Consider the following 26,764-nt stretch of genomic DNA (forward strand, 5'->3'; position numbering starts at 1 on the left):
TGTTTACATGTGATATTAGAGAAGGTATAAGCTAGAGTATCAATACCCATGCAGGACATACACAGAGCAGTCTTGAATATACAGGATCGTACGAAGTAGTTAAAGAGGAGGTTCAGAAGAGGACATTGCAACTTAGTTGGTTCAACTGCACAAGAATAACAAGGGTCTTATCCACCACGATCCTCTTTACTCCTGGTATCACTTTACACACCCAGCACTATTTGAACGTTTGCATACCATCCACCGCGCAATTCACGATAACAAGATCTAATGTACCCAAAACTCTACGTGTTCTCTAGATGAATCCACGTTACTTTACCAGTCCACCTTCGACTACACCAGACGAGATAACGAAGTCCTGAATCGTGTATCTCTCCACCTTTACTTATCTTCAATCTAAGAGAGGAAGATGAAAGGATATCTATTACTGGAGGCAGTTATGGACAGTACAAATCTACATGCAGACTAGACTGCCCATTTTCCATTGTGTAACTCACGGAAAGACTAGGAGATATAGGCACTCTGGACTCCTGAAGAGTGAGAAAGAGGAAGATCTTCAAGGATAATAATCTAGAATAACATAGACCTATGATTGTTTGGTTTTATTACAGGAAAATCTCTTCCGTCGGCGATTAACGTTGTAGGAGAAGAGTTCACGACAAAGACTAGATATAATAGCTACTTAGGTGTTTACAATAACGGTACACTACTTTACGATGATTGTAAAAGAATGGCATATTCCAGAGGATTTACGAGAGAGTTTGTCAAGGGTCGATTTCATAGAGGCATTTTTAGTCATCAGGATTAATATAGATACTATCATCTCATGTATTAACCCATTATTTGCCCATTAAAAGTCAATGGAAGAACTAGGAAACCTTCCCGAATGTGTTCTAGTACATCCACATTCCAGCTTCCTATCATCCAAAATTTGACTTGCTGGGATTGCTCATTTTTTATTCTAATAGTAATTACAGTTGGGTAACTCATTACAATAATTATGGTTTAGGAATAAGAGAATGGCAGGAAGAACTATTCCAATACCCCATTCAGCTACCATTCATTCTTTTCCTTCACATTCCCAGTCTCCATATAACAGGATGAATGTTCTAGCAGTACTGTGGACAGTGTATTTACTAGGTCTCTGCAACTGTAGAGAACCAAGTAGTCTCCGTAAAGAGGTTGTAGATCTCGTCTTTGACCTCTCTTTTCCAGACTCTTCCTTGGTTAGGTACTATGAAAGTACTGCAGATGGAGTAGTCTACCAATCATTCTTCCCCAAGGGACAACTATTCAGCAAGGTAGTGGATGGTGGAGCTACTCTCTGGGAGGCTAAAGGAGAAGAGAGATGCGATGTACTATTCTCGAATGTTGGTGATAGAACAAGAGCCGTTCTCCATGTATGGGCCAATGGTATAGACTCCAAGATGATGCATTATGAGAAACTAGACGGAGAATGGAAGCTTGAAACTGTAAGAGTTAAAGGTCGCCCAGTGTCAGAGAAGCCTGCAGAATCTAATGATGAGCTTAACTTTTCTAGTCTCGGGTGTCCATTGGGAGGATCCTCAGGTTCAGAGGTTGAAGATGAAGAGTCTACCAAATCTGAACCTTCACTAGGAGACACTGATAAGGCGCCTAAAGATGCTCAACCTGAGGAAGTATCTAAAGAATTTCCTGAAGAAGACTCTGGATATGTAGAATCCTCTGTTGTTGTTCCTCCTAAACATGCTGACGAAGAACCTAAAACTAGTGATATAGAAGTTGTTAATAATACTGATAAACCTGATGCTTTACCAGAGTCTATAGTAGAAGATGATGTAAAGGATTCTGAACCAGTTGAGGATGAAGCCTCAACAGAAGCCCCTCAGGATGTTAGTGCTAATGATGGAGAACCCACTACTACTACTCCCGTAACTCTAGACCTCGCCACTCCAGATAAGTCAAAGCTGGATGTGCATACAGAGACTGAATCCGGAGTACCTCTCAAGACATATTCTCCAAAGGATGGTTATATTACCTCAGTTGTAGAGAACGGAGCCCCTATTTGGACTTTCTCTGAAAATGAAAAGTGCCTATTTGTAGCGTCTTACGCCAAGGATGGAGTAACAATTATTCGCCTAGGGACTTCAGATGAAAGTAGTGGTACTAAATCTAAGCATTTTGAGAAAGTTAATGGAACATGGAGTGGAATTGACATAAACGCCTTTGATAAAAAGATTGAAGAGATGATGGGAGAATCTTCAGGACCAGAAGAACCTTTAAATCCTCTCTTTGCCAAGCTAGATACCTCCCTATTTAATGTAGAAGATTCTGTTGAAGATGCTGTCAAAGTCCTCAAGCTCGAAGCTAAGGCAGGTGTTACTGCTAACAAGCTCACTTATGGAGAAGATAAAGTTTGGGAAGATAAAAAGAAAACATGTTCCTCAGCATTGCTCTACATGGATGGAGAGAAGGCTATTCTCGCAATTGTTGATGTCCAGGATACTAAGAATGGTAATAAGAAGGTCTATCAGTACCTCGATGGTAGTAAATGGAAGAACCACAAGGAGGGTAAACATAAGAGTAAGCTAGAAGCTCTAAAGAAAAAATGCGAGTCCAAACCCGAAAAAACTCAAGAAACCCCTCAGTCAACTGGACGAGCTGACGGTTCCGCTCCTAGCGGACATTCTGGAAATAAGAAGAATAAAGGTTCTCAATCAACCAAACAAACAAATTACCTACCCCGTACGTACCGGATTGTTATATGTGCGTGATTAGTTCCTACACCCTTGTAGACACTACAGTTTCCTGTAGGTTTGGGGAATAATCAGAACAGGCCTTTATAAATAAGATTTTTCGATTGTATTTCGACCTGACCTTGATTTCTTGACCATTTGAGTTTATCCTCTTACTGAGGATTCCAGCGAATCTCCTAGAGAGACTTACTGGTTCTTCAACGATTACTATAAGCGCCATAGTTTTATTACCGCCTTGCTTTTTAAAAGTTATGTTTATCCCCCGTCTACACTGGGTAGTTTTACAAGTCGCCACCTGTTTATATAAGAAGAAGTTTTTTCGATTAAATTCAGGTCCACATTGCAATTCGTCCAGGGTTAACGCTAACCTTACGTCAGCTAGATCATAATAAAGTCTTCTAGTGCCAAGTATGTCATTGTTGAACTCTTTGTCGTCAGTTTGGAATGATGCACGGTAGGTTGTACCAGTTTGTTTAACGATTAGTTTGGGTCCTATTCTTCCACTATCATCATGTTTTTGTTGCTTTTTAAGAGGCAATATGTTTCCCTGTTTACTCTCTGTATAATCGCAAGCTCGTACCCATTTAAAAAAGAAATTTTGATTTGATTCAGGTAGGCATTGCCCTTCAACGAGGGATAACGTAGACCTGTTGTCAGCTACATCACTTGTTGATATTAATGTTGGATTTGTGACACCTTTTATCGTTTCAGCTCGTGAAGTTGAGATTTCACTCGCTGCAGTTTGCATTCCGACGTTGTCGTCCCCTATTGTTTTATTCAGGTGTGATGACTTCCTCTGGAGGTTCCCTCGGCTTAACAACGAGCCTAAAGGAGACCTTTCCTCGGAAATCATTGTTTACGTTGCCGAATTTTGGATTTTAATGGTTACTCCCCGACCCTCTGGTCGTTTACGTGTCCTGAGTCCTTCTTTGGAGTCAGAATACAATGTTCCTTTTGGAATTAACCATTTATCGATGCCTGTGCCGTTTAACTTTTTGGAATAACCGTGAAAATGGCCATTGCCGTTATCTCTATCGGAATGGACTTCCAATGCTTATTCATCGTAGTTAAAGAGCATAAGATGATGTATTTTAGAGAATATATCTCTAAAATATGAAATATCTAACAATCGATATTTTTCACCAAAAGATTTCGACTAAGGTTCTCAATAATGACTCTTCATGGATACTTATAAACACACTACAGTACCATAACTCGGTATATTGTTCACACTCCATAGGAGTGTGCATGTTTAATTAATTGTACTATATTTACATTTACAGACATAGCTATGAGTGTCACATGTCTGTAGTTCAATGCATATCATCCATAAATAATCTAAGAACATGATAAAAGAGAAGCAACTCTTTGGACTCATGGAGAGTGAGAAACTAGATTGCCAAAACGCTATATGACATACACAAGGACACTCGCATTAGCTTGTTTATATTCTCACCAGTACACGACAAAGAGAATAATACCAGCCATTCAGCTACTCTACCATTCTCACCGGGTAATGGAGACATAGATCTGGAAATCTGTACTCGGGTCCAACCACTTCCTGGTCGCAAATATGGAACAATGCATTCCTCTTTGTGCTACTTTAAAGCTATAAACACCCATAACTTGGGCACCTACTCTCCTCTCCCATTCTAGAGATCATCCGTCCAACCTCTAGTGCCTCCGTGCAACTGCACCTCCTTGTCATTGACGACAACCACAGCGAATTTGCACATTCTGCAAGCTTCATAGCATCACATTAAACCCTTACATCCCTGCATGCACGGACTTTTATTGGCGAGTCACGAGATAATTTGGTCCGTTTGAAGAGGTGAAGTTGGCGACAAGATGCTGAAATCTTTAGATTCCGAGTCTGTGGAAAACGACACTAGGCAGCAGAGTAAATGGCAGAAGATTATAGGCGAAAGGACCGTCGTTATAGCTTTTGCCATCATTATTATCGTCGCCATAGCAATCGCAGTTCCGATGATCGTGATAACCGTGAGGTCGTCCTCCGCCAACAAAGGAATGAAAGTGGATGTTCTCAGCATTGAGAAGTCGTTGAATGGTGGAGATTCGGAACAACCAAATGCTTTAGATGATGGGACAAAAGAAGAGAATGGTGATTCGATGAATAAATCACCGGAAAATACAGATGACAACAAATTACCTACCCCGTACGTACCGGATTGTTATATGTGCGTGATTAGTTCCTACACCCTTGTAGACACTACAGTTTCCTGTAGGTTTGGGGAATAATCAGAACAGGCCTTTATAAATAAGATTTTTCGATTGTATTTCGACCTGACCTTGATTTCTTGACCATTTGAGTTTATCCTCTTACTGAGGATTCCAGCGAATCTCCTAGAGAGACTTACTGGTTCTTCAACGATTACTATAAGCGCCATAGTTTTATTACCGCCTTGCTTTTTAAAAGTTATGTTTATCCCCCGTCTACACTGGGTAGTTTTACAAGTCGCCACCTGTTTATATAAGAAGAAGTTTTTTCGATTAAATTCAGGTCCACATTGCAATTCGTCCAGGGTTAACGCTAACCTTACGTCAGCTAGATCATAATAAAGTCTTCTAGTGCCAAGTATGTCATTGTTGAACTCTTTGTCGTCAGTTTGGAATGATGCACAGTAGGTTGTACCAGTTTGTTTAACGATTGGTTTGGGTCTTATTCTTCCACTATCATCATGTTTTTGTTGCTTTTTAAGAGGCAATATGTTTCCCTGTTTACTCTCTGTATAATCGCAAGCTCGTACCCATTTAAAAAAGAAATTTTGATTTGATTCAGGTAGGCATTGCCCTTCAACGAGGGATAACGTAGACCTGTTGTCAGCTACATCACTTGTTGATATTAATGTTGGATTTGTGACACCTTTTATCGTTTCAGCTCGTGAAGTTGAGATTTCACTCGCTGCAGTTTGCATTCCGACGTTGTCGTCCCCTATTGTTTTATTCAGGTGTGATGACTTCCTCTGGAGGTTCCCTCGGCTTAACAACGAGCCTAAAGGAGACCTTTCTTTGGGGCTCTGTACATCTATTTAGGATTTTAATGGTTACTCCCCGACCCTCTGGTCGTTTACGTGTCCTGAGTCCTTCTTTGGAGTCAGAATACAATGTTCCTTTTGGAATTAACCATTTATCGATGCCTGTGCCGTTTAACTTTTTGGAATAACCGTGAAAATGGCCATTGCCGTTATCTCTATCGGAATGGACTTCCAATGCTTATTCATCGTAGTTAAAGAGCATAAGATGATGTATTTTAGAGAATATATCTCTAAAATATGAAATATCTAACAATCGATATTTTTCACCAAAAGATTTCGACTCCACAGATGACCAAAACAGTCACATACAAGTACAGCCACAAAAGGCAGCAATTGAGAAAATGGTCCAAAAGATGGTAGACGAACTTGCAAAGTACAATATAAACGTTTTGGACCAGGAGACGTTTTCCACATGCATGAAGGCAACCCAAAACTGTTCCTGCATAGACAAGAGGACAAAGGTGGTTTCCCATATCACAAAGGACGAGCTTTCTGCACTGCATGACATTATAGGTTTCCTTGGCGATGACATGAATGCGGAATTCGAGGTCGATTTGCTACTCAAATTCAAGAGGTTTAACCTGGAATATGAGAGGCACCCTTGTGACTTTGCTGAGCTCAAGAAAATCTACTACACGTTCCGCAAGGATGCCATTTTGATTGAGACTCACAACAGGAATCCAGACAGACTGTACAACATGGGCTACAACCGGCGTACCGGCATGGTGGTCGACTACACTCCTGAGGTAGATGTAGGCTACGGGGACCTTTTTAAAGACCCGAAAAAGGACATTGGAAGCGGCCAGTATAGCCTCAAGGGGAGCTTCCGCCAGAGTCTCCACGAAAAGTACACGCCACTGCCGTTTGACAGAACGGAAATTGCCAAGGTACCAAAAGCAACGTTTACCTGGCAGGATAAAGGATACGTTGCTCCAGCTCTCAACCAGGGAATCTGTGGCATCTGTTGGGGAATGTCATCAATCGCTACACTCGAGACATTCATGGCGGTAAAAAGGCAAAGGTTCGAGCCGTTTAGTGTGCAGCAACTCCTGGACTGCGTATCTCAGAATCACACCTGTTTGGGAGGAGCGATGGAACCCACTGCAGAGTACATTAAGACGCATAAAATGTGCACAGAGGACGAGTATCCATACACTGGCCAAAAGGGTGCATGCGATGATAAAAAGTGCAAGACAGAGACTCTCATCAATGAGATTGCATTTATTGGCTATAAAGGTGCCAAAGACTTTTTACAAAACCACGGAGCCTTTTCCATCGATGTGGATATCCCCAGGGAGTTTACTCACTACGAATCTGGAGTCTTTAATACAACAGGCCCAAAGTATATACGACATGCAATGACCGTGGTAGGATATGGAAGGGATACTGACAGAAACGTCGATTACTGGATCGTCAAAAACTCCTGGGGAACAGACTGGGGAGAAGACGGTTTTGTTAGGATACTCGATGAACCCATAAATGGCCCAGATGGCACACAAACCTCCTTTTGTGGAGTCACTGAAAGGGCTAGTGGGTTTCTCTAATGGCGAGTATACGGAGTATAGGAGCCTGAATGGTCACCTGCTCTTACTCCAGTAGGCTCTTTAGGGACTCTTATTCTACCAGCGGAGCTAGGAGGACAACTAAAGAGAGTCTCTAGAAGAATAGATGAATGAGTTACCATTGGGAGATTCTCAACAGCTAGCTGTATAGTGAAACAATAGCAGGATGAGAGCTTGTGTATTCACAGGGCATAGTAAGTGACAGTTGTCTTTGAGAATAGCAAAAGACTGGCTACATATGGGACTCTCGAGAAAGGATGAACGTATGGTTGTCTAGGGAGTAGTTAAGAGAATGTGCTCCCTTTGGTCGCATTGAGACTACTAATGGATCTCAGAGTTTTGAAGGACTACTCTATCTAATCATGGAGGATGAGCGCTGGAGAGTTAACATTAAATGTAAAGTGTCAAGGTGGAGACAAGGGACAATGTAACTGCGGTGCTGGTCCACTTCCTGGCATTACTGCCAAAAAGGAGACTGACCTACAATCTGTTAGAGGCTTTTACAGCTATGTTCATGAAAGAAAAACACCGTTTACACTCAAGAAAACTCTTGGCAATAATGAGGAACTAGATGGGAATGATGTTGACAGTGTTACTAAGGTATCGGTTTTCTATTGGAATGAGAATGAGACTAGACCACTGCTCTTGGAGATTATTAAGAATAATAATGACCTGGAAAAGGAATACTATTATAAATACGGGAATAATGAAAATGAAGCTGCTGATCATCCTTCCTTAGAAGACTTTCCTAGTGAGGAATCTCAGTAACCAGTGGTCACCACAGATCCAAATACTTTTGATTTGGCAGTGCAGAACTCATCGTCATATAGATCCTTTGACGTAAATATTCAGGGAATTTCCACAAAAGTCTATGTTTCTACATGTGGCAATACAATTAAAAAGGTTGTTAATGGGAGCAAGGATGTGTGGACAGCCACAAGTAAACAAGCACGCATTTACTGCATTGTATTTCTAAAGGATAATAACTTGAGCATGGCTCTTGTTAAGATAAGGGATAATGATAATAAGGTTTCCTACATACTTACCGAACTTGACAAGGATAAATGGGTAATATCTCCTGGTCACTCTATTTCCGGTAGGGTTAACGGACTAAAGAAACCAACTGACACAATTACTAGATTCTCCATTGACATTTCTCTAGCTAATAGTAATGATAAATGCATAGTTGAGAATTATGAAAGTAATGGTCTTAAGGCCCGTTTCTATCCTGCGCAAGCTGCTATTGCCATAGGGAAGATTACAGACGGAAGCACAACTATTGGTGAACTTAACAAGAGCTACACATGTTACCTCTGTGAATACTATTCCAAAGGTGGTGTTACAATCATAAGAGTGCATGCTCAAAATAACTACAATCTTACAATGTTTTCTTATAAAAAGGATGCTGATAAATGGACAAGCATATCTGGAAGGGACTTCAGTGATGAGCTTGTTAAAATGAGCAACTAGATTCTACAATTCCTAAACATATCGCAGAGTAAATTCTATCCCTTGTAGGGATTCTCCACATTAATGCAGTTTCAGACATTTTAAAGCTTAATTTTTCAAATTTTATATTCATAATAAAGGACCAGCATGTACAAGATATTGTATAGCGTTTTGGCAATCTAGTTTCTCACTCTCCATGAGTCCAAAGAGTTGCTTCTCTTTTATCATGTTCTTAGATTATTTATGGATGATATGCATTGAACTACAGACATGTGACACTCATAATTATGTCTATGCATGAAAAGAGACTCCCATTAATTAAGCATGCACACTCTCATTGGAGTGTGAACAAGATATTAGATTATGGTACTGTAGTATACTGCATTATATCCCTAGGGGTTGTAAATGAGCCAAGACTGAGAAGCTTGAGACGGAAGACCTATTAGAATAAAGAATTTATTTAAAAACTTACCCTGCTTTATCTACTTCCACTCATTAGTACTCCTTTCAAAGTACTTTAAACCTACTCTAGAGTAAATATTAACCTTTAAGTAGACCAGTATGGAGCTCCCCTTGCTGTAAGCTTCTACAAGTTCACACTTTTCGCCGTCTCTTTTGGACTCCCATAGCTCCTTGCCAGAATCCATAACTGGGCCTATATGAAAGGTATATTTTGGAAGGTAGTATTTGAAGGATATTCCGGATTCACTATATTCGCCAATGGTTATATGCGATTCATCAGGGTCAGAAAGACCTAAAGCAGTAGGTGTTACATGCTTACACTTCTTCTTTAGAGCTTCCAGTTTATTTGTATGTAAATACACACTACCATCCTTCTCCCTTACATCAGCTTAGAGCCTTTATACCATTCTTAGCTCCTAGTTTATGAAGTCTGACATTTTCTTCCAGAGATTCCAAGACAAGAGAGATAGTGAGCCATCTACCTTTGAGAGGATGGAATCAACAGTTATTCCGCCCCTAATATATCTTGCCTTTTTATCAAACGTGTTTACGTCAATCTCATTCCATTCACCATCAGCATTCTTTTCAAAGTACCTGCCGATTCCCGATGAGTTCTCCAAGAGAGTAAGTTCCAGTAGCCTTGTGCTCCCCTTTCTGTAAATGAGACAACAGAGGCAGCGGTCATCATACTTGCCGCTCCACATCACCTTATTCCCAGACTTGTAAAAGGGTTTTGAAGACTCCCATAAGAGAATATCCTTGTCCCTTATTCCAGTTAGCAGATGGCCAGGCTTTGGATAAAAGTGTTTGGTGCTGATACCCAAGACAACGGTTTCAAAGATGGTACACTCTTTGGTGTTTTTGGAGGCAGAGAGGTCAATTTGGAAATTGGAAATCCACTGGGCAGGATCCATCAATTCCTTCATCCTTTCTTCATGGACTCCAGTACAGTCCACCCACTCCTCATCCCTGAGCTCCAGGTAGTGCTCCTTTACAGTGTCGGATGCATTAGTCACAACAAGAATGAGTTCAGGCTTCCTGTATTGGTCAAGATACACCTTTACGTATGCCAGTTCCTCGCCTGGCCTAGCATCCCAAATATCCGAACGGAAGTTGACAAGCTTGATGACAGCAACGCCCTTCTTGGGAACCACCAGCTGAATAGCATTACCAGCAAAGGAATAGCTGAAGGACTTATGGAGTAGCCTATTCGGATGACCGATATTTAACATAGCAGTGTCATCGGTGCCTGGTAGTATCTTGGATTTTTTATAGACAGTACCGTCAGCCATATCCCAGACCATCCTCTTGCTGCTGAATAGACGTATCCTTTGCCTCTTTTTGGGAAACTCGTTGGCAATATCATCCTCTACGTAGTCGTCCAGGACTTGGATATAGAGTCGATCAGCGGGAAATCCGGACCTACTGCAGTCACAGAGTCCCAGTAGACAAGTTGCCACAAGAATGAAAAAGACATTCATCTTCCCTCCAATGCTCGCCCATAAGGATACGTCATGAGATGCTCGATCAGGATGCAGTGTATCAGCCCCGTAAGATGCGGAGAAGAGAGTGCAGGAATGACGAAGAAGAAGAGTAGACAGAATGGATGGGGTAAGGAAGAGGAATGTGTAATACCGGTGATGCATGGGGTGAAGAGGAAGAGTTATTCTTCTTCCTTCCATTCTCTTCTTCTTGGGTTATGATATCTTCTGCTAAGCCCCCCCAGGCATCTTGGTCATTGGAATGGAAATGAGTAGTCCAAGCATATTAAATTGGGGTGGACAATAAACTGGGATTTTGTGTAGCATAACACATTTGGGAATTTGTAAGTTACTCCGCAGATTTTTCATGGGCAAGCAACGGACATCCATGCGCTCATGTCTGAGACAAGTGTATCAATCTTCATCTTAATGGTTTGCTCTAACTAGACAGGCTTTTTGGTAGGCTGCTGATGAGATGTCTGGGGTGACATGAATGGTTCGATAAGTTTCTAACGTCGAGGTTTTGTAGCTATTAAGTGTCACTTTAGACAAATTCTAGGATTTTTGTAAATTTTAAAAGGTTTGTAGGTGATGAGAAGAGTTAGGAACCCCCTAGTGCCACACACTTGCCCTTCTCCACAAAACTAAAGTATTTCCCCTGCATGCACCTTAGCATTTTGCTCATACACGAATATGTCTCCATCTATATCTTTAACTGTGAGGAAGATGTAATTCTCCATGTTGCTCTCACCACAATCATCGCAAGTTGCACGGTAACATACCATCACGGCACGTATTCCGTGAGAATGTCGATCAGATGACGTATAACGTTCCAATTTTACCTCAACTTCATTATTCCATGCTACCTTGGCTATTCTATCCTGTCTAAGTGAGTACATAACCAGTAGCCATCCAGATTCTCTATATTCTCCTTCCTTTCAACCATTAAGCCTATACCTTAAGATCCAATGCATGAACAATCTGGACCGCATTTCCTGGAGATGTCTACCGTGATTTCTATTCATGGTAAACTTGGCTTATTCTTTTGAGTATTCCGAATGCAGTACTAAGACACATGATCGCTGGTACTGAGGGTCAAACATTATCATCCTAGTGTTATCCTTGTTCAGCATCTATATCCATTCATCCTCCCTCGAGAGTTCACATTATGTACATAGGTATTCGCGTAAAAGAACCTGTTACGAGTTACTGTATGCCTCTATGGTTGCTCTATAAATCTACAAGAAGTCTTCATTACGGAGTTCTAACAAGGTCTTCTTCCATATAGATAAACAAAGAGATGGTCTAGTGTACAAGTAGATGATATAGTAGTAAATAACTGCATTACGGTAGTCTAGTCTGCAAAGCGTAGGTAAATCATGACATCACCCAGTTGAACTGGGTGTACCAGACGTTTTAAGCATAAAACTGATTCATTCTCTGGTCTAACTCGATCACAAGTTTAATGTGCAGTCCACGTAAAATGATGTCGTAAGTCGGGGTGAGTGCCGCCACAGTTTCCTCATTATTTTCTCAACCAGAGGAAATTTCTCCCTAAACCCACCAATTTTCTGCTCACAGTCTCCATTCAGTATAAATAATGGATGAAGATGTGGTAGGTACAGGAGTATCATGGAAATAGACGGGGACTGTCTTACACATTCTAGGCGTTGGCCAGTAAAAGGACTTGATCACCCTAGAGACAGAGATTTACACACTTTGCGTATAAAAGTGTCACTAGAAGACATTTGAGGAGTATTAGGACATCCCTGTGGAAGTACTAGCCACTATCTTCTTCTTGGCTTATCGAGGCCTACAGAGACACCCCTTTTCCTGCATCCAACTGGAGAGTAAGTAGACTGTTGGCCCATGGCACATCAAACAATGGTCCTAAAGGAACATATACTATAGCCCATTGGCAGAAGAATAACGATTAGACATCCAGGAGTATATGGCATACTAAAGCCACTTTGAAGGTTTATGGTAAAGGAGATTCTTCCTAGAGGACATGTAGCAGCTTTATGACTAGTGGAGAAGCCTATGTATATCGAGACGTCCATCATGCTAGACACATGAGTTAGGTCTTGCAACTACTTCATTGACATAGTATTGGATAACAAAAGACTAAAAAAGTAGCAACTCTTGGACAAGACATTGCACTCATCATACTAAACACAGGGCTATATTCATCACTGTCTTTACACATTACTATAATGCAATTGAGAATCTCAAATAGTGCCACAAAACTTTAGAGTCTACTTGGTTTCTGGAGATACCCATGTAGGGATACTTGTTCATCACCCAATCCTCGATAGTATCCTCCAATTATCTGTAACACAATTTTGTTTTAAATGTTAGACTTGTTTACACCAGAATTCATCTTTTAACCCCTTTAAGGAGGAAGAAGAACCACCTCTATTATAAACTCCTGAGACACACGCTTGCCTGACAGCACCCTAAAATTTCAATGTATCTTTGTGGAATCTAACCAATCACAATGGAGGAAGAACGTGTTACTCTGGGGAATAGATACCACTTTTGGGAGAGTGAGGTGGAGCTGGTAAGGAAGAAGATGACGGCACCGAATGGGAAGAAGTTTCGCTACTTTGATGATAGAGGAATCTTCAACTTTGTCTTTCTGCTGTGGATGTACAGGTGGGCCAAGGAAACATCAAAGAGGTACCTGGACCCTTACATGCTCCACCCTCTTCCCTTGGCAGACCAGATTCTCCGCTGGCACCCTATTCTTTCTAAGCATACCAGTGATGGGATAGCCAGTATTGAGACTTTTGAGTCTCTAAGTGAAGAGGAAAAGAAGAGAGCCAAGAAGCCTGTGAGATACATTCTGTTCAGGACTGTAATGTTGACCTTTTGGAAGAGATTGCTTTCTATACTAGTTGCTGTGGTAGTGGTTAATGCCATTGGAATGAGTGTCGCAGTTTTCCTGCACAAGTTGCTGGGCTTACTCTCCGGAAAGGACTTCAGGTTAATGGCAGTTCTTGGGCTTGCCCTTTCCATTATCATCCTTTAAAAGTATTGTAAGGAAAATAGAGTCTCCTTTCATGAAAGATTCTAAGGATATACACTTTTAATTGAGGCTGTTCCTGGGTTTATTGATTTCTTGACGTCACTGACTTATGGCATTATTTTAATGAGCAGCCAATTTAATGTAAAGTCTCTGACTATTCTCTTAGTTTCTCTTTCCTTAGTAGTATCTATGATCGTACTAGAACTTGTAAATGGTCTACTCATGAAGTACTACTTGGGAATTAGGGATAACAGAATTTCTAAGTCTAGTGAAGTTATTACTGGATTGCATTTGATTAAAGCCATGACACTGGACGATATTGCCCATGATGTCATCACTGAGACTAGAAATGACGAATTGGTGTTTGTTGGAATTCGCTTCCTCTTGTCCCTAGTAAACAAGGTCATAATGACATCGATAATGTGCGTCAACATCATCATTCTGGTTACTGACTTTGTCGGACAAGTTAAGGATGCCACCAATGTTGAGAGTATTGATCCTTCGGGACTGCTTGCATCCATCTTTGTCATTATGAAAATTATAGGTCCACTTTACATGGTACCAATGCATCTAAAACTCATGCTATTCGGAATCAATGTATTCAAAAGAGTGGAACGTTTCTTGAGGACATGTTCACCAAACTTTTACATTCCTGATAACAAGTTTACTGGGAAGACTACTCTGCTAAAAGCACTACCTGGTGAAGAGAAGACTTTACCAAAGGGTCTAGTTGTAATGTTCAAGAAGGCCTCCTTTGCATGGGTCAATAGCAGGAAAGATCTTATTGAGAATACTGGCACTACTTGTCTGAGGAACCTTGACTTTGTCCTCAACTCTGGTAACCTTGCCATCATTACTGGTGCTCAAGGTTCTGGAAAGAGTAACTTTGTCAAGGCAATTCTTGGTGACATGACTCTTGTTGAAGGATCAATGGCTGTCTTACCTCTATCTACCAACATGCCAATATTTTATGCCTCTCAGGATGTCTGGCTACAAAAGGGTACCGTCAGGTCTAACATTACCTTTGGTCACATGTTTGATGAGGATGTCTACAAGACAGTCATCAAGGCTGTTGAACTTGAGCATGATATATCCACTTGGGAAGAGGGTGATATGCGTACTATTTCTGAACACGGCTACTCCCTCAGCGGAGGTCAGAGAGTCAGAGTAGGACTTGCTCGTGCCGTCTATGCCTACCTCATATTTAGCCAGACTAATAGGGAGAGTGGTTCTGGACATTCCTTTTTGGTTGTAATAGATGATTCATTTACTGGTCTGGATCCATTCGTGGCAAGGACAATCTTCAAGAATCTCTTTAGTCTTAATGGTGGACTATTGGCAAAGGGTGATGTATCTGCGGTACTCACCATCTCTAGGCGTATTTTGGAAGTTTGTGTATCATCCGAGTCTCCGGATCTATACCCAGATGCTCCGATATACGTATTGAGGAACGAGACTCTTATCCAAGAAAACAAACTCAAGTCTTTGATAGAGCACGAAGTTGGTCATCTTGAGCCTCCGAAGCCTTCTTTCGACAGAGTGAAGCTTTCGTCTGTGTCACGTGATATTCTTGGCAGATGCAGTTCTGATGATTTTACCAAACTTGGACGAAGAAGGTCAACGGAGTCTAAATACTCTGACTCTCCCACCGTTCAGATGTTGTATGATAGGATCAACTTTAAACGTGGAAAGAACAAGAACTTCAAGCCATATCTGGCGTATCTCCGTGCAGCAGGCTGGCCCATTATGCTCTTCTTTCTACTTACATTTACCTTTGCAACTCTGGACAGTACCAAATTTGTCATCACCTCAAAGATCTCAGATTCTGTTATTGATTGTGCAAATGAAGTTGATGGAGAAGTAGTATCACTGGAAGACGTTAAGGGGTACTGTTATACATCTTTGAGATGGGTTGTTATTCTCTCAGTGTCTGTCATAATTGGAGCCTTCTTCCGTATAGTTGCGATGACAAAGGCTTCGTTTAACGTCTCTAGGAGGATTCACGAATATTATGTCAACTCTATCTTTACCAATAACTCTACGGCATTGGCAATAAAGAAGTCGTTGAGTAGCATTCAAACTTTCTTGTATATGGATACTCTCCACGTTGACAACTACTTGAGCTATTTCGTTCACGACACGCTTATACTTTCCATTGAAACTGCAGTTCAGATGTTGACACTCTTCTTCATGATGCCGTTGATTACTCCAATTGCTATATTGCTTTGGTTTATAATCCTGAGGTTTGTAATATATTACTATGTCAGGTCCTGCACGAATGTAGGATTTTCACGTTTTGAGGCTTATAACCAGATTGATTCCATCATTGGATCTGCAATTTCCGGCTTGCCCGTATGCCGTAGTTTTAAGAATGAATGGAAATTGATTCACACGATGGCTGAGCATGTGGATTATAATGTTAGAGGTACATACATGAACAATTCCGCAATGTTTTGGGCTTCTATTACCTCCAGATGTCTACTCTCACCATTGGCTTTTTTCATTCTCCTCTTCCCTATTATTAGTTCAAGGTATTGTAATACGGATATCAAGGTTGGTTATTACGGCATGGCCTACTCGTTGTTCCTGAACATTAACAATTATCTCTCTAACCTTTTTCAGATATCGTATTATCTTCAATTAAATTTGCTTCCCATGAGGAGGTTCGAGAATTTTATTCCAAAAAATACTCCGGTCAAATTTCAAAAGAAGAGGAACATTCACCAGACCGATGTTATTGTTGACCATTCTGCGTTAGCTGGAGATGATAAGTTATCTGATGAGGATATAAAAGATACCCTCCGTAGAAGGCGACGTAATGAATATGCTGAGAGAAGAGCTGCTCACTGTACTAGTCTCAAGATGCTCTTCTTTAAGCACAAGGTCAATGTGTTTGACGTTTCCAAGTATGCCACTCCAGGTACGACTAGGATGCAGCTGAATGACGTCAGTGTCTATGTGACGTCTGGCAAGTCTAAGGAGAAGCATGTTATTCTCAAGAATGTCACTTGTTCGGCTAATACCTCGGATATTATTGGAGTTATTGGCAGAACCGGCGCAGGAAAGTCTACCCTATTGTCAGTGCTCCAGAACCTGGCAGAGAATAGGGACGGATCAGTTCTTCTGGACGGCTGTGACTTGAATGACATGCCAAAGAGTGTGACTAGGCAAGTGATTGGTGTCCTACCTCAACTGCCATTTGTATTCAGAGGATGGACTGTACGTAGATTTATTGACCCTAGAATGTTATTTGAAGACGCTGATATTGAAACAGCTTTGGAGAGTTGTGGCTTACTCAAGTTTGTAGCGCATCTTCCAGGTGGCAAGGGTCTTGATACTGTCATTTTACCTGACCATTACCACAAGGATATGCCGAGGTACTACAAAAGAGCCTATTATGGACCTACTTTAAAGCCACATGATTCTTCTGTAGACAATGTAAATATAGACTATGGAGCTGTACTCTCAAGCTCCCAACTCCGCACACTATCAGTGGCAAGACTAGTATTATACAGAGAATTTTACAAGATACTCCTGGTTGATGAGCCTCCAGAAGATGAGGTTGGAACATCCAAAACCGCTGACATCCCAATTTATGAACTTGTCAAGACCTACTTCCAGCATTGTACGACCTTCATTGCGGCACATGATGTTGACGTTTTGCGTCTCTGCACTTCAGTTTGGGTCTTTCACAGCGGGTCTCTCATCAAGACCTGCAAGACTGAAGAAGTTATAGACAGCGGGTCACTCTCCAAGATTATAGAGAATTGTATTTTAGGACAAAATTAATGCAGTACACGTTTCTTTTCAAGAATCACGTTTTAAATTAACTTTTGTGCCATGCTGGCATTTGTATTAACCTTTTTGTGAAATGTTTATGGAAATTTCCCTAACTTATACACTTTTACTACTTATATATCATATTGAAGTATACTGTCAAAGTTTTTAATGTACACTAAAAAATTCAGGTAAGGATTATGGAGGATTCTGTCCACACATCTGAGGTCATGGCCAGTATAGAAGTACCAATGCAGTTTTGTTACACACTAATACTAGGTATAGACATAGTTAGAAGGCTAGTACAGGAAGATGTTAAGGTTCTTAAACTCACAGCTAAGGAGGGTACCTCTACTAACGAACTTACCTTTGATGGTCAGACAGTTTGGGAGGATAAGAAAAAGTTGTGCTCCTCAGCTATCTTGTATCTGGATGGAGAGAAGCCCACTCTTGCAGTACTTGTTACCAGGGATAATAAGAATAATAAACAGGGGACAGTCTATAGATACCATGATGGTAAGCAGTGGAAAGATGGTAATGAGAATAAACATAAGACCAAATTTGGTGAGCTAAAGGAGAAGTATAAACATACACTTATTAGTCTCAATATTGTCAAACCAGATGGATCAAATATAGATGTGCATACAGAAACGGAATCCGGAGTATCTTTCAAGGGCTATTCTCTAAAGGAAGGTCATCATATGTCCTCTGTTCTTGATGGAGATAAGGAGCTATGGAAATCTTCTGGAGATGGCCAAAAGTGTAAACTTGTAGAGTCTTATTCTAAGGGTAACATAACCATCATTTACCTCGAAACTTCTGATAATAGTGGCACAAAGTCTAAATACTTTGAGAAATTAGATGGAGTATGGAAGGAGATTGATGAAGAGCCATTTAATGAGAAGGCAAAGACATTCATTGGAGAATCTAGAAGAGATGGTCTTACTCTGGATATCGCTCATCCTAATATAGTATTGTTCCTCCATGAGTCTCTCAGTGCGACCAAAGGGAGTGTAATAGTCTCCTATCTACTCCATGAAGATCTCATAAAGGCTCTCACTCTCCATGAGTCCAGAGGGTTACTTCTTCCTCCTGGTCTTCCAAATAGTACGACATTCTGTATCCTCATTAGTACAAGGTCATCTCCTGGTTTCTTTGCTGGTCTCTCATATATCTTAATTAACCTTTCTTGTCCACACAATTCATCCTTCCTCGGTATAGACACTCTTCCTCCGTTGTCATTCCTTCACATCCTGGCGACCTGGGAGGAATGTTTAGGTCTCTCCATTTTTGGTCCACATGGACAAACACCTCAAAATCACCAGAGATGTTGTCCTAAATGCTAGAAAAGGGGTTCTGGAGAGTCCACAGCTCATCTTCCTTACGGGGCGTGAAATGTAGGGGGAATCCAGGAAGAGTCGCTAGCTTACTCCACGGCCTTGAAAGGACAACTCTGTCAGTCTTTAAACATTGAGGAGGTGCAAATGCGTCGCTTTACCATGACTTTTACCCTATTGACGCTCCATAGACCAACAAGGAGAACATGTGCGTAGGAATAAGACTGGATATCCATCCAGGCAGGTTGAGCACGAACCAGGGAGACGTCACAGGAGTGTGGAAGGACGGTATTCTCAAGGGGTACAACGTCTACGAGTACAAATACCAGCCTGAAGATGAGCCATTTGATCTCTCTGAGCTCTCATACAACGGCGTGAGAATGCCTGGAATCGTCGCACACATTGTCACTGTTAAAAGCGCAACCACGTTCTTTTCATCTGAAAATTGGCGTCTCTTGCTCATAGGTCTGGATTGCGCCGAGAACTACACCTACTACGCCAATCCTCTGACCAAGGCCGAAGTTGTAACGAGCACCTTTACGGAGTTTACAGTGGATATTCCGCTTATAAATGACGACTTGATGAGGATACTAAAGAGTATAGACAAGAACGAAGGTATGAGGATCCATAAATTGTATGCCGAGAATGTAAATTTGGCCGAGAAGCTCCTGAGGTCCTCTGACGTTCTTCTCGATTTTTCTCACAAATTTGAAGCTTGCGAGCACAAATACCCGTCAGTCATTACAAACACGAATGTGACCGTTGAGGTGAGTGCAGAAGTTGGTACCAGGTACCTCAGAGCGAGACATTTTGCCAGCGGTCCATTCAGGGTACGGGGCATCAAACTTCCAAGTGGTAACTACATGAAGGTCATCGGAGGGCTTCCCAACGATTTTATTCACGAGGCAAATATGTACTATAAACAAGGGGATCTAGCCTGCCGTAAACCACTCCTGGCAGAGCTCAAGAAGGATGAGAATATAAAGTACATCCTGTATAAGCAAAAGAAGCACAAGTGGAACATTTACAAAATCTCCAAGGCACAGAAAAGGTCGTATAGCATAGAAAAGATCCTGGAGAGGATCGAAAAGGACGGGAAGCTCGATGTTTCTAAACTGGAGTCTAACTCCGCCATTGGCTTACCCGGTCTTCCAAAGGTCAATTTTGTCGGCGGTCTCAAGAAAGTTACGGGATTGGTAAAGAATGTAACTCTCGGGATCGCCAAAGGTCTCTCGGGGAAGCACAAGGGGTGAATGGATGTTGTAGGTGAAACTCAATGGGACGTTGTCCCGAGGGTTACAAATACTGCATGAACACTCATTCCTCATCCTTTACGCCAAATATTCAATTCTTAAATCGCAATGTTCTTCAAACGTCATCCATCACATTTGTCAGCCGGGTGGCATTTATTCAACCACCGCCCAGTCTCTAAGTTTTGACTTAATGCTCCTACTTTCATTAATGTGGACTACTCTCTTGTTGGTATACTGGAATGTAGGACAAGATATGGAGACTCTTAAACAGCAGTACACAGACGTTGGAATATTAAGACATTGTAATGATACTATGCTTCATATGCTGTATATATTCAAACAAGGTGCTAATGCAATGAATGTATCCACACATTAATAAACTCATAGAATCAGGGAACAATGAGAATAAGAGACCTAGAACCTACAGGAGAGGGAGTAACTAAACATTTAAGACTCTAATGGAATATGTCATAGGATACGGATCTAATAATGGAGCACGAAATACAGTCTGTTCAACATATACTACATATTAAAAGTACTCTCAAGACATGCACCTTTATAACAAAACGAGTAATGTTGTAAACCAGGAGTTAAAGTGAGAGGCACCATGGCATTCCAGTATACCAACAAGAGAGAAGTCTAGAGGGGAGTCTCCACCACCTACCAAGGGCAGATGAGTAAACTGCATTATATCCATAGGGAGTAAGGAGTCACTACTGAGAAGATTGAGATGGAGTAGAAGGATGCGAAGAAGAAGGATTGGGAGATGATCCAGACTTTCTCATTTCATTTAGCTTATTCAAGAAATCATCCCTAGTGAGACTCTTCCATACAGTACCAACTTTCTCAAAGAATTTAGCTTCCGAGTCACTACCTTTGCTTATGCCTATGGAAATTAGAGAAGAGTCTCCTTTTGCATGTGATTCTACAAATTTGCACCTTTCCCCTTCTTCAGCCTTCCAAACAGAAGATCCACCATCTATAACAGAGGATATGTGGAAAGCCCTCTTCGGAGAATAGCCCTTGAAAGATACTCCATTCTCCTCCTTTATATTCACATTTATATCGGCCTTATTCGGATTTGCAAGATCTAGAGTAATGGGAGTAGTAGTAGTAGGTTGTCCAGTTAGCTGGGGAACTCGAGATTCCTCACTAGTAGGAGTAGATCGACGGGTGGTAGCATCCTGAGTTACTTCTGGAGAGGCTTCGTTAGTAGATTGTTCAACGCCTCTTTTAACTTGTGGGCTAGCTACAGACTGCCCAGATGGTTTATGTGTGTTCCTCAGATTCTCCGTAGATCCACCATAAGGTCCATTATCGTCATCTTTGGTCTTGCTCTTTCCACAACAGCACCAAGCGCTACAAAACTTTGCTATGAATGCAAAGTAAAACAGAGCAAGAAACTTCATCTTGTAGAATCTTTGTCTATCAAAATAGCAACCAGAGTCTTGCTAGATAATACGCAATAGGCGTGACAAAGACTATAGGTCTAAACAAACAAAGGGCACAAATGCAAAATGGACTCTGACCCAAACAAGAAGACCTCCTAGTGATGAGAGGATCTCTTCAGAATGTTCCTGAGAAGACTAGGATGTCTCAACAGAAGCTCCTCAGGATGATTCTACATAGGATAATTTGGCTAATCTAGAATGATATAACTACAGAAAAGCTAATAAGGCATTAGACCTCATCACTGAGATGCGGAGAATGTGATTTTTCGAGACGCAAACTTGAGTTACAGTCCCTCTACATTAGCACTCCTGTGGACCCCTTCTCGTCCCTATACCCAAAGAATGGATAAAAAACACACTTATAAATTACATAAAAATCTGCACAGCCAATCATTCATTCTGGAAGTAATGAAAATTCCTTGATAATCCCAGATTTTGTCCCCTTGTCTTGGTTCGCAAACTCTGGCACCGAATGGTTCCATGGGTTGTCTGCCGTAAGTATACAACTTTCCCATCCAAGTACCCATATGGGCCATAAAATTGCGGCGCACAGTCCCCCTGTAGCGACCTTTGAATTCCCAAATATCTCATGCATGGGGCCTCTCTTATTCGTCACCTTTCCGGTTTTTTACGAGGCACGATAATGAGGAATTACGGCGCTTTACAGCAAATGCACTTTACAGTCGATTATACCAGTGGTATAAAATACATTCTTTGGAATTTTAATTCTACACATCGCACTTGTTACACTTGTCTGACCTGAGAAGAGGCACCGGTTTTGTGGAGTTTGCAAACGAAAAATTCAATCTACAGCTCAAAATGGGAAATAGCGCGACGTTTTTACCGGTGACTGTGGATATTTCCGAGGGATACCCCGATCTTGTCTACGGAGAGCACGATGATGGGAATAAGCATGCAGTCAGGGTGGACATTACTTTGAACGATCCTCCCAGTTACTTTCGGGTTCAGCATACGGTAAATGTCGAATATGGTTCAGACATTGTCCATTATATCAATAGGATCGTTCACAGGGGGAAACGGCAGTCTGGACTGCCAACTCATCTCTACGACTTTTGCGGCGTAGACGTCTACTACTTTGGTTTTGACGCTATATTTGAGACTCCATTAATGGTAAGACTGCGTCACAGGAGAAATATTGACAAGGACGAGTACTATGTCAAGAATGAGTATGGGAACTACTGGATCAAGGAGCCCAGTCTCACTCCACGCAACTACATCCACAGACTTGACCAGGAATGCTCCTTTAGACACAACTGTCTACTCCTCTACATTTCCAATTATTACCCGTACAACGTCAGCTCAAAGGGCCGCCAAATACGAGTGAGGGTGGAATCGGATTTTCGGGACCGTGGCAACTTTGGCTACGAGAGATACATGCATGCAACTGGTTCTCCCTTCACAGTCTTTAGGTTAAGAGATAGGGAGAATTTACAGTACGGTTTAAGCCTACCTTTAGAGCGGGTCAGCGCCGTTCATGTCTTTATGCCGGATTGTGGTTTAAGGGTTGCACTTCTCATTTGCATGGAAAGTGATGAACGTGGACCGCTCTGGTTTGAAAGAATCGATATGAACAATTCGTGGAAGGAAGCAACATTAGATGCACCGGCTGGTATTGGCGATAAAACTGGCATCAAGAAGCTCATGGATAGAATTGCGGGAAGGCTAAATCTACAAACATGCAAGGCCACAATGAATGATGTAATACCGTATGGATACAAGAGTGGTCTCATAATAGACATTTCCAAGAATCTAAATAACGTCTCTGAGTATTTTATAAGCGGTTCTAGCGGTTGGGTGCACATAAAATCCATCGAACCAAATGACACATTTCCGTACGGATTCGTCGGAGTAAAACATAAATCACGTGATTTTGGTCACTTTGGCATAAAGAGTGTCTTTTATCGCGATAAAGAGATTACAGGAGACCTGGCAATTAACCCACAGGATGTCTACATCATGGCAAATGTCTACTACTATCTCAGGGACACAGACCAGAATTTCCCGTTGCTCATTGAATTGCAGAGATGGGATGGCGCCTATACATACTATGCAAATACTGGGGATTTGACCTGGAAGACGGTCTCTCGTAATGTGGGCTCTAGGATGGGATACGTGAGCTTTCAGCACGAGTTGTACAGGGCATACGATTTAATGCACCCAGGTGATGAAAAGGATAGAATTCACCGTATAATAAGTATCCTCTCGTTAATTTTCGGGTTCTCTTTTGGCTTTTACGAATGCTACAACCTCATAATGAAGCCGCAACGGAGCATCATTGCCTGGCTGCTTGACTGGGTTACTCACATTTACCATTGGATTTGAATATTTTGTAATCACCACTCTAAAATTAATGTCTACAAGTTGCATATTCAGCTGCATGTTTTTGGGTTAGCACATTTCCATTTGGTCAGGAGAGGGTCCAGTCACGGAGATTCTCATGATGCATTTGCATGCAGTGGTTTCATTCTCGCCATTTCTCAACTCTGTTCTCATTCTCAACATTTTTAGCGTCTCATTTATGACCAATTTTTTGGTTAGCTCCTGATTTAACAGCTCCCACATTTTGTGGTCAGTTAGGAAGACCAGCTAGATGTTTGTCGGAGTCTCTATTCACATGAGTTCTCTGAGCAAACAGGCGGTAAATGGGTTATTAGTTGGATAGACGATTATGAGAAAACCCAAGACAAGCACCAAAAACCAACACATTGTGACATAAAACTCACAAGTCTTAAATCTTGACATTATACCATGTATGTTCCCATTCAAAGAATAGTGAACCATTAAATTTCGAGTGATTTAAAGTACTCTTCCATATCGGAGAGACTGTTACAGTTTGTTGTTCCATAGCTGTCTGAATCTTCCAGACTGTCTTGTTCCTCGTCAGAGAGATTATAAACCAGCGGTGCGCCAACGTCACAATTCTCTGAAGCGTCAATTTGTAGTCTACAATTAGGGCACGAGTTTTTATTCAAGGCCCAAGTGTAGACGCATCCCTTATGGAAGACATGACCGCACGGAAGACGTTTGATGTTTACGGGTTCAAAGAGCGTTGAAGGTGTATCCGCTACTGTGGACGGTGTGACCTCGTCCCTTTCCTCATTAAAATTCCCTTTGGATGTGTCATGTCGATGTGTGGTTCCCCTTGTGTAAATTGGCTCGTAGCACACGGTGCATTTTAGAGTGTAGTGAATGTCCGAGCGATTTGACGGCGTCAACGAGTTCAAAAGCGTGTTGTTTACGTTTACGTCATGAACGACGCTGGAGTGAGACTCTGTATCGTGTAGTCTGACAAGACTCTCATGGTCCAGCTCCGATGTAAACTTTGCAAATAACGACTCCCTATAACAGGGCGGAGTCTCCCTCAATATTGCAACCTTTTGAGGCGACAAGAGATCCAGCACTCGAGGCCTCACCGGGTCTATAAATTTGTGTAACTAGTGATGGCGACTCTATGAGCGAAGCGAAACCACTATCTAGAGATGGCAATAGACCACATCCTCACCGGGTAAACAACTAACCTGCAACGACAATTTCTGTGTTATTCCCGACTCGTCCCGATTTGGCTTCTTTGAAAATGCTAAAAATTGATCCACCAATTGTGGCTTCTTGTATTCTAAATTGAATTCCGGAATGCTTGAAAACATCTCCCTTGTGAAATATGCGATGGCTGTTTAGTCTAAAGAATGGCTTGACGTGATCATTCAAGAGATCGTATTGGTACAGAGTAGGGAGTGTGTCCACCAAAGGAGCGACTGTAACCTTTGAATATTCGTGTACCGAGTCAACGTGAAAGTAAATTTTTGTCTTGCGTGAAATGTATCCGGGCTTATTGGCCGGTTCCAGGTTGGAGACTATAAACTTTAGGTCCCCAATGTAGAAGGATTTTCCAAAGTAAAAGATGCGAAAGTCAGAGGCTAGCTGGTCGGAGACATAGTTTTTGAACATGGAGGCAAAGAGTTTGGTCCCACCATTAGCAGTCTTTATGGCGCCACTATTCAATCCCCCGGAATGAATGGAAGAAGGCTCGGCATTCAGGCTCTCCTCGATGTTGTCAGCGTAGCCTCTGACCGGTCCAAAGTCAGAGTCGATTAAAAACGCAGAGTCCCTAAAGAATGCGTTTTCATACAAGAATGGATCCTCTTGCTGCATGTTGCACATTACGTTTTGGCGTATCTCTGAGATGTCTGCTAGTACACTCTTTCTCTTTAGATTCAAATATCCTTCATCTTGACTTGAACGGTTCGGAGAGTCACCTAGAGGATCCGGTGCGTATGAAATTTGGCTTATAGCAGACTCATCATCTGGTCGTTCCAGGACCATTGATAGTATCCTCAAATTGCAGTTTTTGGTGCCCCTATTCTTCTTTACATCCTCCACCTCGTGCTCTAGCCCAGAGCGTGTATTTTTGACAAAAAACGGGCCATAGACTCGGTCTAGAATGGACTCTTTGGTAATGTCAGAGGAAGATGGCGTGAATATTGCCGCATAGTTGCTAAAGTCGGAGTGAATGTCCCATAGCAGGTGAATGCTCTTTAGCGGCTTGATGTCCTCCTCAATGTAGATTACCGTGTCCTCGCTCAAATATCCTCCGGCAGGATCACAGCGTATGACTGTGTAGAGAGTTTTCCCTCTCTCTGCTACATTCTCCTTGTACTCGCACACCTGCACGTCGCTAGAATCCCAAAGTTCTGATCCCTCCGTAATGTACTTTTCCTCATCCTTTAGCGTCTTGAGGAGCTTTATCAGCTCGTCCTGCACGTTTTTCCCATTGGTACCAACGTGAATTCTCTTTAGACACGTCCACACGCTGCGATTCTTGTTGAATAAAAAGTCCAGGTGAACATCCGCCGACCCTTCCGTCATGCTTTTCTTCCTCTATTCTGCTCTTCTACCTCTTCTTTGGCCCACACCTGACAAGTTTCCGGCGGATACGATGATGGAGAGACGCTAGACGTGTCTATGCAAAGCAAAAAGTGATCTTTTACATGAAAACTCTCTGGACGTCCTTCCAGGCACCCCTCGTCTCTGCTGGCGCCTCCAGAGCCTTTTCCTTCGACCTTACCCTCCTGTGGACCCTTTTAGTAGCATGCAAACGCTCTAATCCTCGAGGCAGGGCCAAAACACAGACTTTGCTCACACACACGGCGACGTG

At 41.8% G+C, this 26,764-nt stretch overlaps 11 protein-coding genes across 11 annotated transcripts; 7 read left to right on the forward strand and 4 right to left on the reverse strand.

The window, feature by feature from the left end:
- Positions 1–1,100: 1,100 nt before the first annotated feature.
- Positions 1,101–2,753, forward strand: BEWA_046650 (signal peptide containing protein; the record flags this gene model as incomplete). Its single annotated transcript, XM_004831596.1, has 1 exon — positions 1,101–2,753. One exon carries the CDS (start codon positions 1,101–1,103, stop codon positions 2,751–2,753), a length of 1,653 nt encoding a protein of 550 aa, XP_004831653.1.
- A 2,195-nt stretch (positions 2,754–4,948) lies between these two features.
- Positions 4,949–5,671, reverse strand: BEWA_046660 (hypothetical protein; the record flags this gene model as incomplete). Its single annotated transcript, XM_004831597.1, has 1 exon — positions 4,949–5,671. The coding sequence occupies one exon, from the start codon at positions 5,669–5,671 to the stop codon at positions 4,949–4,951; it is 723 nt and encodes a 240-aa protein (XP_004831654.1).
- A 461-nt stretch (positions 5,672–6,132) lies between these two features.
- Positions 6,133–7,335, forward strand: BEWA_046670 (Papain family cysteine protease family member protein; the record flags this gene model as incomplete). The annotated part of the gene is made up of 1 exon (XM_004831598.1): positions 6,133–7,335. One exon carries the CDS (start codon positions 6,133–6,135, stop codon positions 7,333–7,335), a length of 1,203 nt encoding a protein of 400 aa, XP_004831655.1.
- A 387-nt stretch (positions 7,336–7,722) lies between these two features.
- Positions 7,723–8,823, forward strand: BEWA_046680 (hypothetical protein; the record flags this gene model as incomplete). Its single annotated transcript, XM_004831599.1, has 2 exons — positions 7,723–8,104; positions 8,126–8,823. 2 exons carry the CDS (start codon positions 7,723–7,725, stop codon positions 8,821–8,823), a joined length of 1,080 nt encoding a protein of 359 aa, XP_004831656.1.
- Positions 8,824–9,680: 857 nt separating this feature from the next.
- BEWA_046690 (signal peptide containing protein) lies at positions 9,681–10,745 on the reverse strand (the record flags this gene model as incomplete). Its single annotated transcript, XM_004831600.1, has 1 exon — positions 9,681–10,745. The coding sequence occupies one exon, from the start codon at positions 10,743–10,745 to the stop codon at positions 9,681–9,683; it is 1,065 nt and encodes a 354-aa protein (XP_004831657.1).
- Positions 10,746–13,211: 2,466 nt separating this feature from the next.
- BEWA_046700 (ABC transporter, ATP-binding protein domain containing protein) lies at positions 13,212–17,562 on the forward strand (the record flags this gene model as incomplete). Its single annotated transcript, XM_004831601.1, has 1 exon — positions 13,212–17,562. The coding sequence occupies exon 1, from the start codon at positions 13,897–13,899 to the stop codon at positions 17,560–17,562; it is 3,666 nt and encodes a 1,221-aa protein (XP_004831658.1). The 5' UTR covers positions 13,212–13,896.
- A 188-nt stretch (positions 17,563–17,750) lies between these two features.
- BEWA_046710 (hypothetical protein) lies at positions 17,751–18,896 on the forward strand (the record flags this gene model as incomplete). Its single annotated transcript, XM_004831602.1, has 1 exon — positions 17,751–18,896. The coding sequence occupies one exon, from the start codon at positions 17,751–17,753 to the stop codon at positions 18,894–18,896; it is 1,146 nt and encodes a 381-aa protein (XP_004831659.1).
- Positions 18,897–19,093: 197 nt separating this feature from the next.
- Positions 19,094–20,140, forward strand: BEWA_046720 (hypothetical protein; the record flags this gene model as incomplete). The annotated part of the gene is made up of 1 exon (XM_004831603.1): positions 19,094–20,140. The coding sequence occupies one exon, from the start codon at positions 19,094–19,096 to the stop codon at positions 20,138–20,140; it is 1,047 nt and encodes a 348-aa protein (XP_004831660.1).
- Positions 20,141–20,853: 713 nt separating this feature from the next.
- On the reverse strand, positions 20,854–21,549 carry BEWA_046730 (signal peptide containing protein; the record flags this gene model as incomplete). Its single annotated transcript, XM_004831604.1, has 1 exon — positions 20,854–21,549. One exon carries the CDS (start codon positions 21,547–21,549, stop codon positions 20,854–20,856), a length of 696 nt encoding a protein of 231 aa, XP_004831661.1.
- Positions 21,550–22,410: 861 nt separating this feature from the next.
- BEWA_046740 (hypothetical protein) lies at positions 22,411–23,934 on the forward strand (the record flags this gene model as incomplete). Its single annotated transcript, XM_004831605.1, has 1 exon — positions 22,411–23,934. One exon carries the CDS (start codon positions 22,411–22,413, stop codon positions 23,932–23,934), a length of 1,524 nt encoding a protein of 507 aa, XP_004831662.1.
- Positions 23,935–24,392: 458 nt separating this feature from the next.
- Positions 24,393–26,475, reverse strand: BEWA_046750 (conserved hypothetical protein; the record flags this gene model as incomplete). Its single annotated transcript, XM_004831606.1, has 2 exons — positions 24,393–25,030; positions 25,131–26,475. 2 exons carry the CDS (start codon positions 26,473–26,475, stop codon positions 24,393–24,395), a joined length of 1,983 nt encoding a protein of 660 aa, XP_004831663.1.
- Positions 26,476–26,764: the final 289 nt, after the last annotated feature.

This window comes from Theileria equi (assembly GCF_000342415.1).
Source record: "Theileria equi strain WA chromosome 4 map unlocalized gcontig_1105316255041, whole genome shotgun sequence".
Lineage (NCBI taxonomy): Eukaryota > Apicomplexa > Aconoidasida > Piroplasmida > Theileriidae > Theileria > Theileria equi.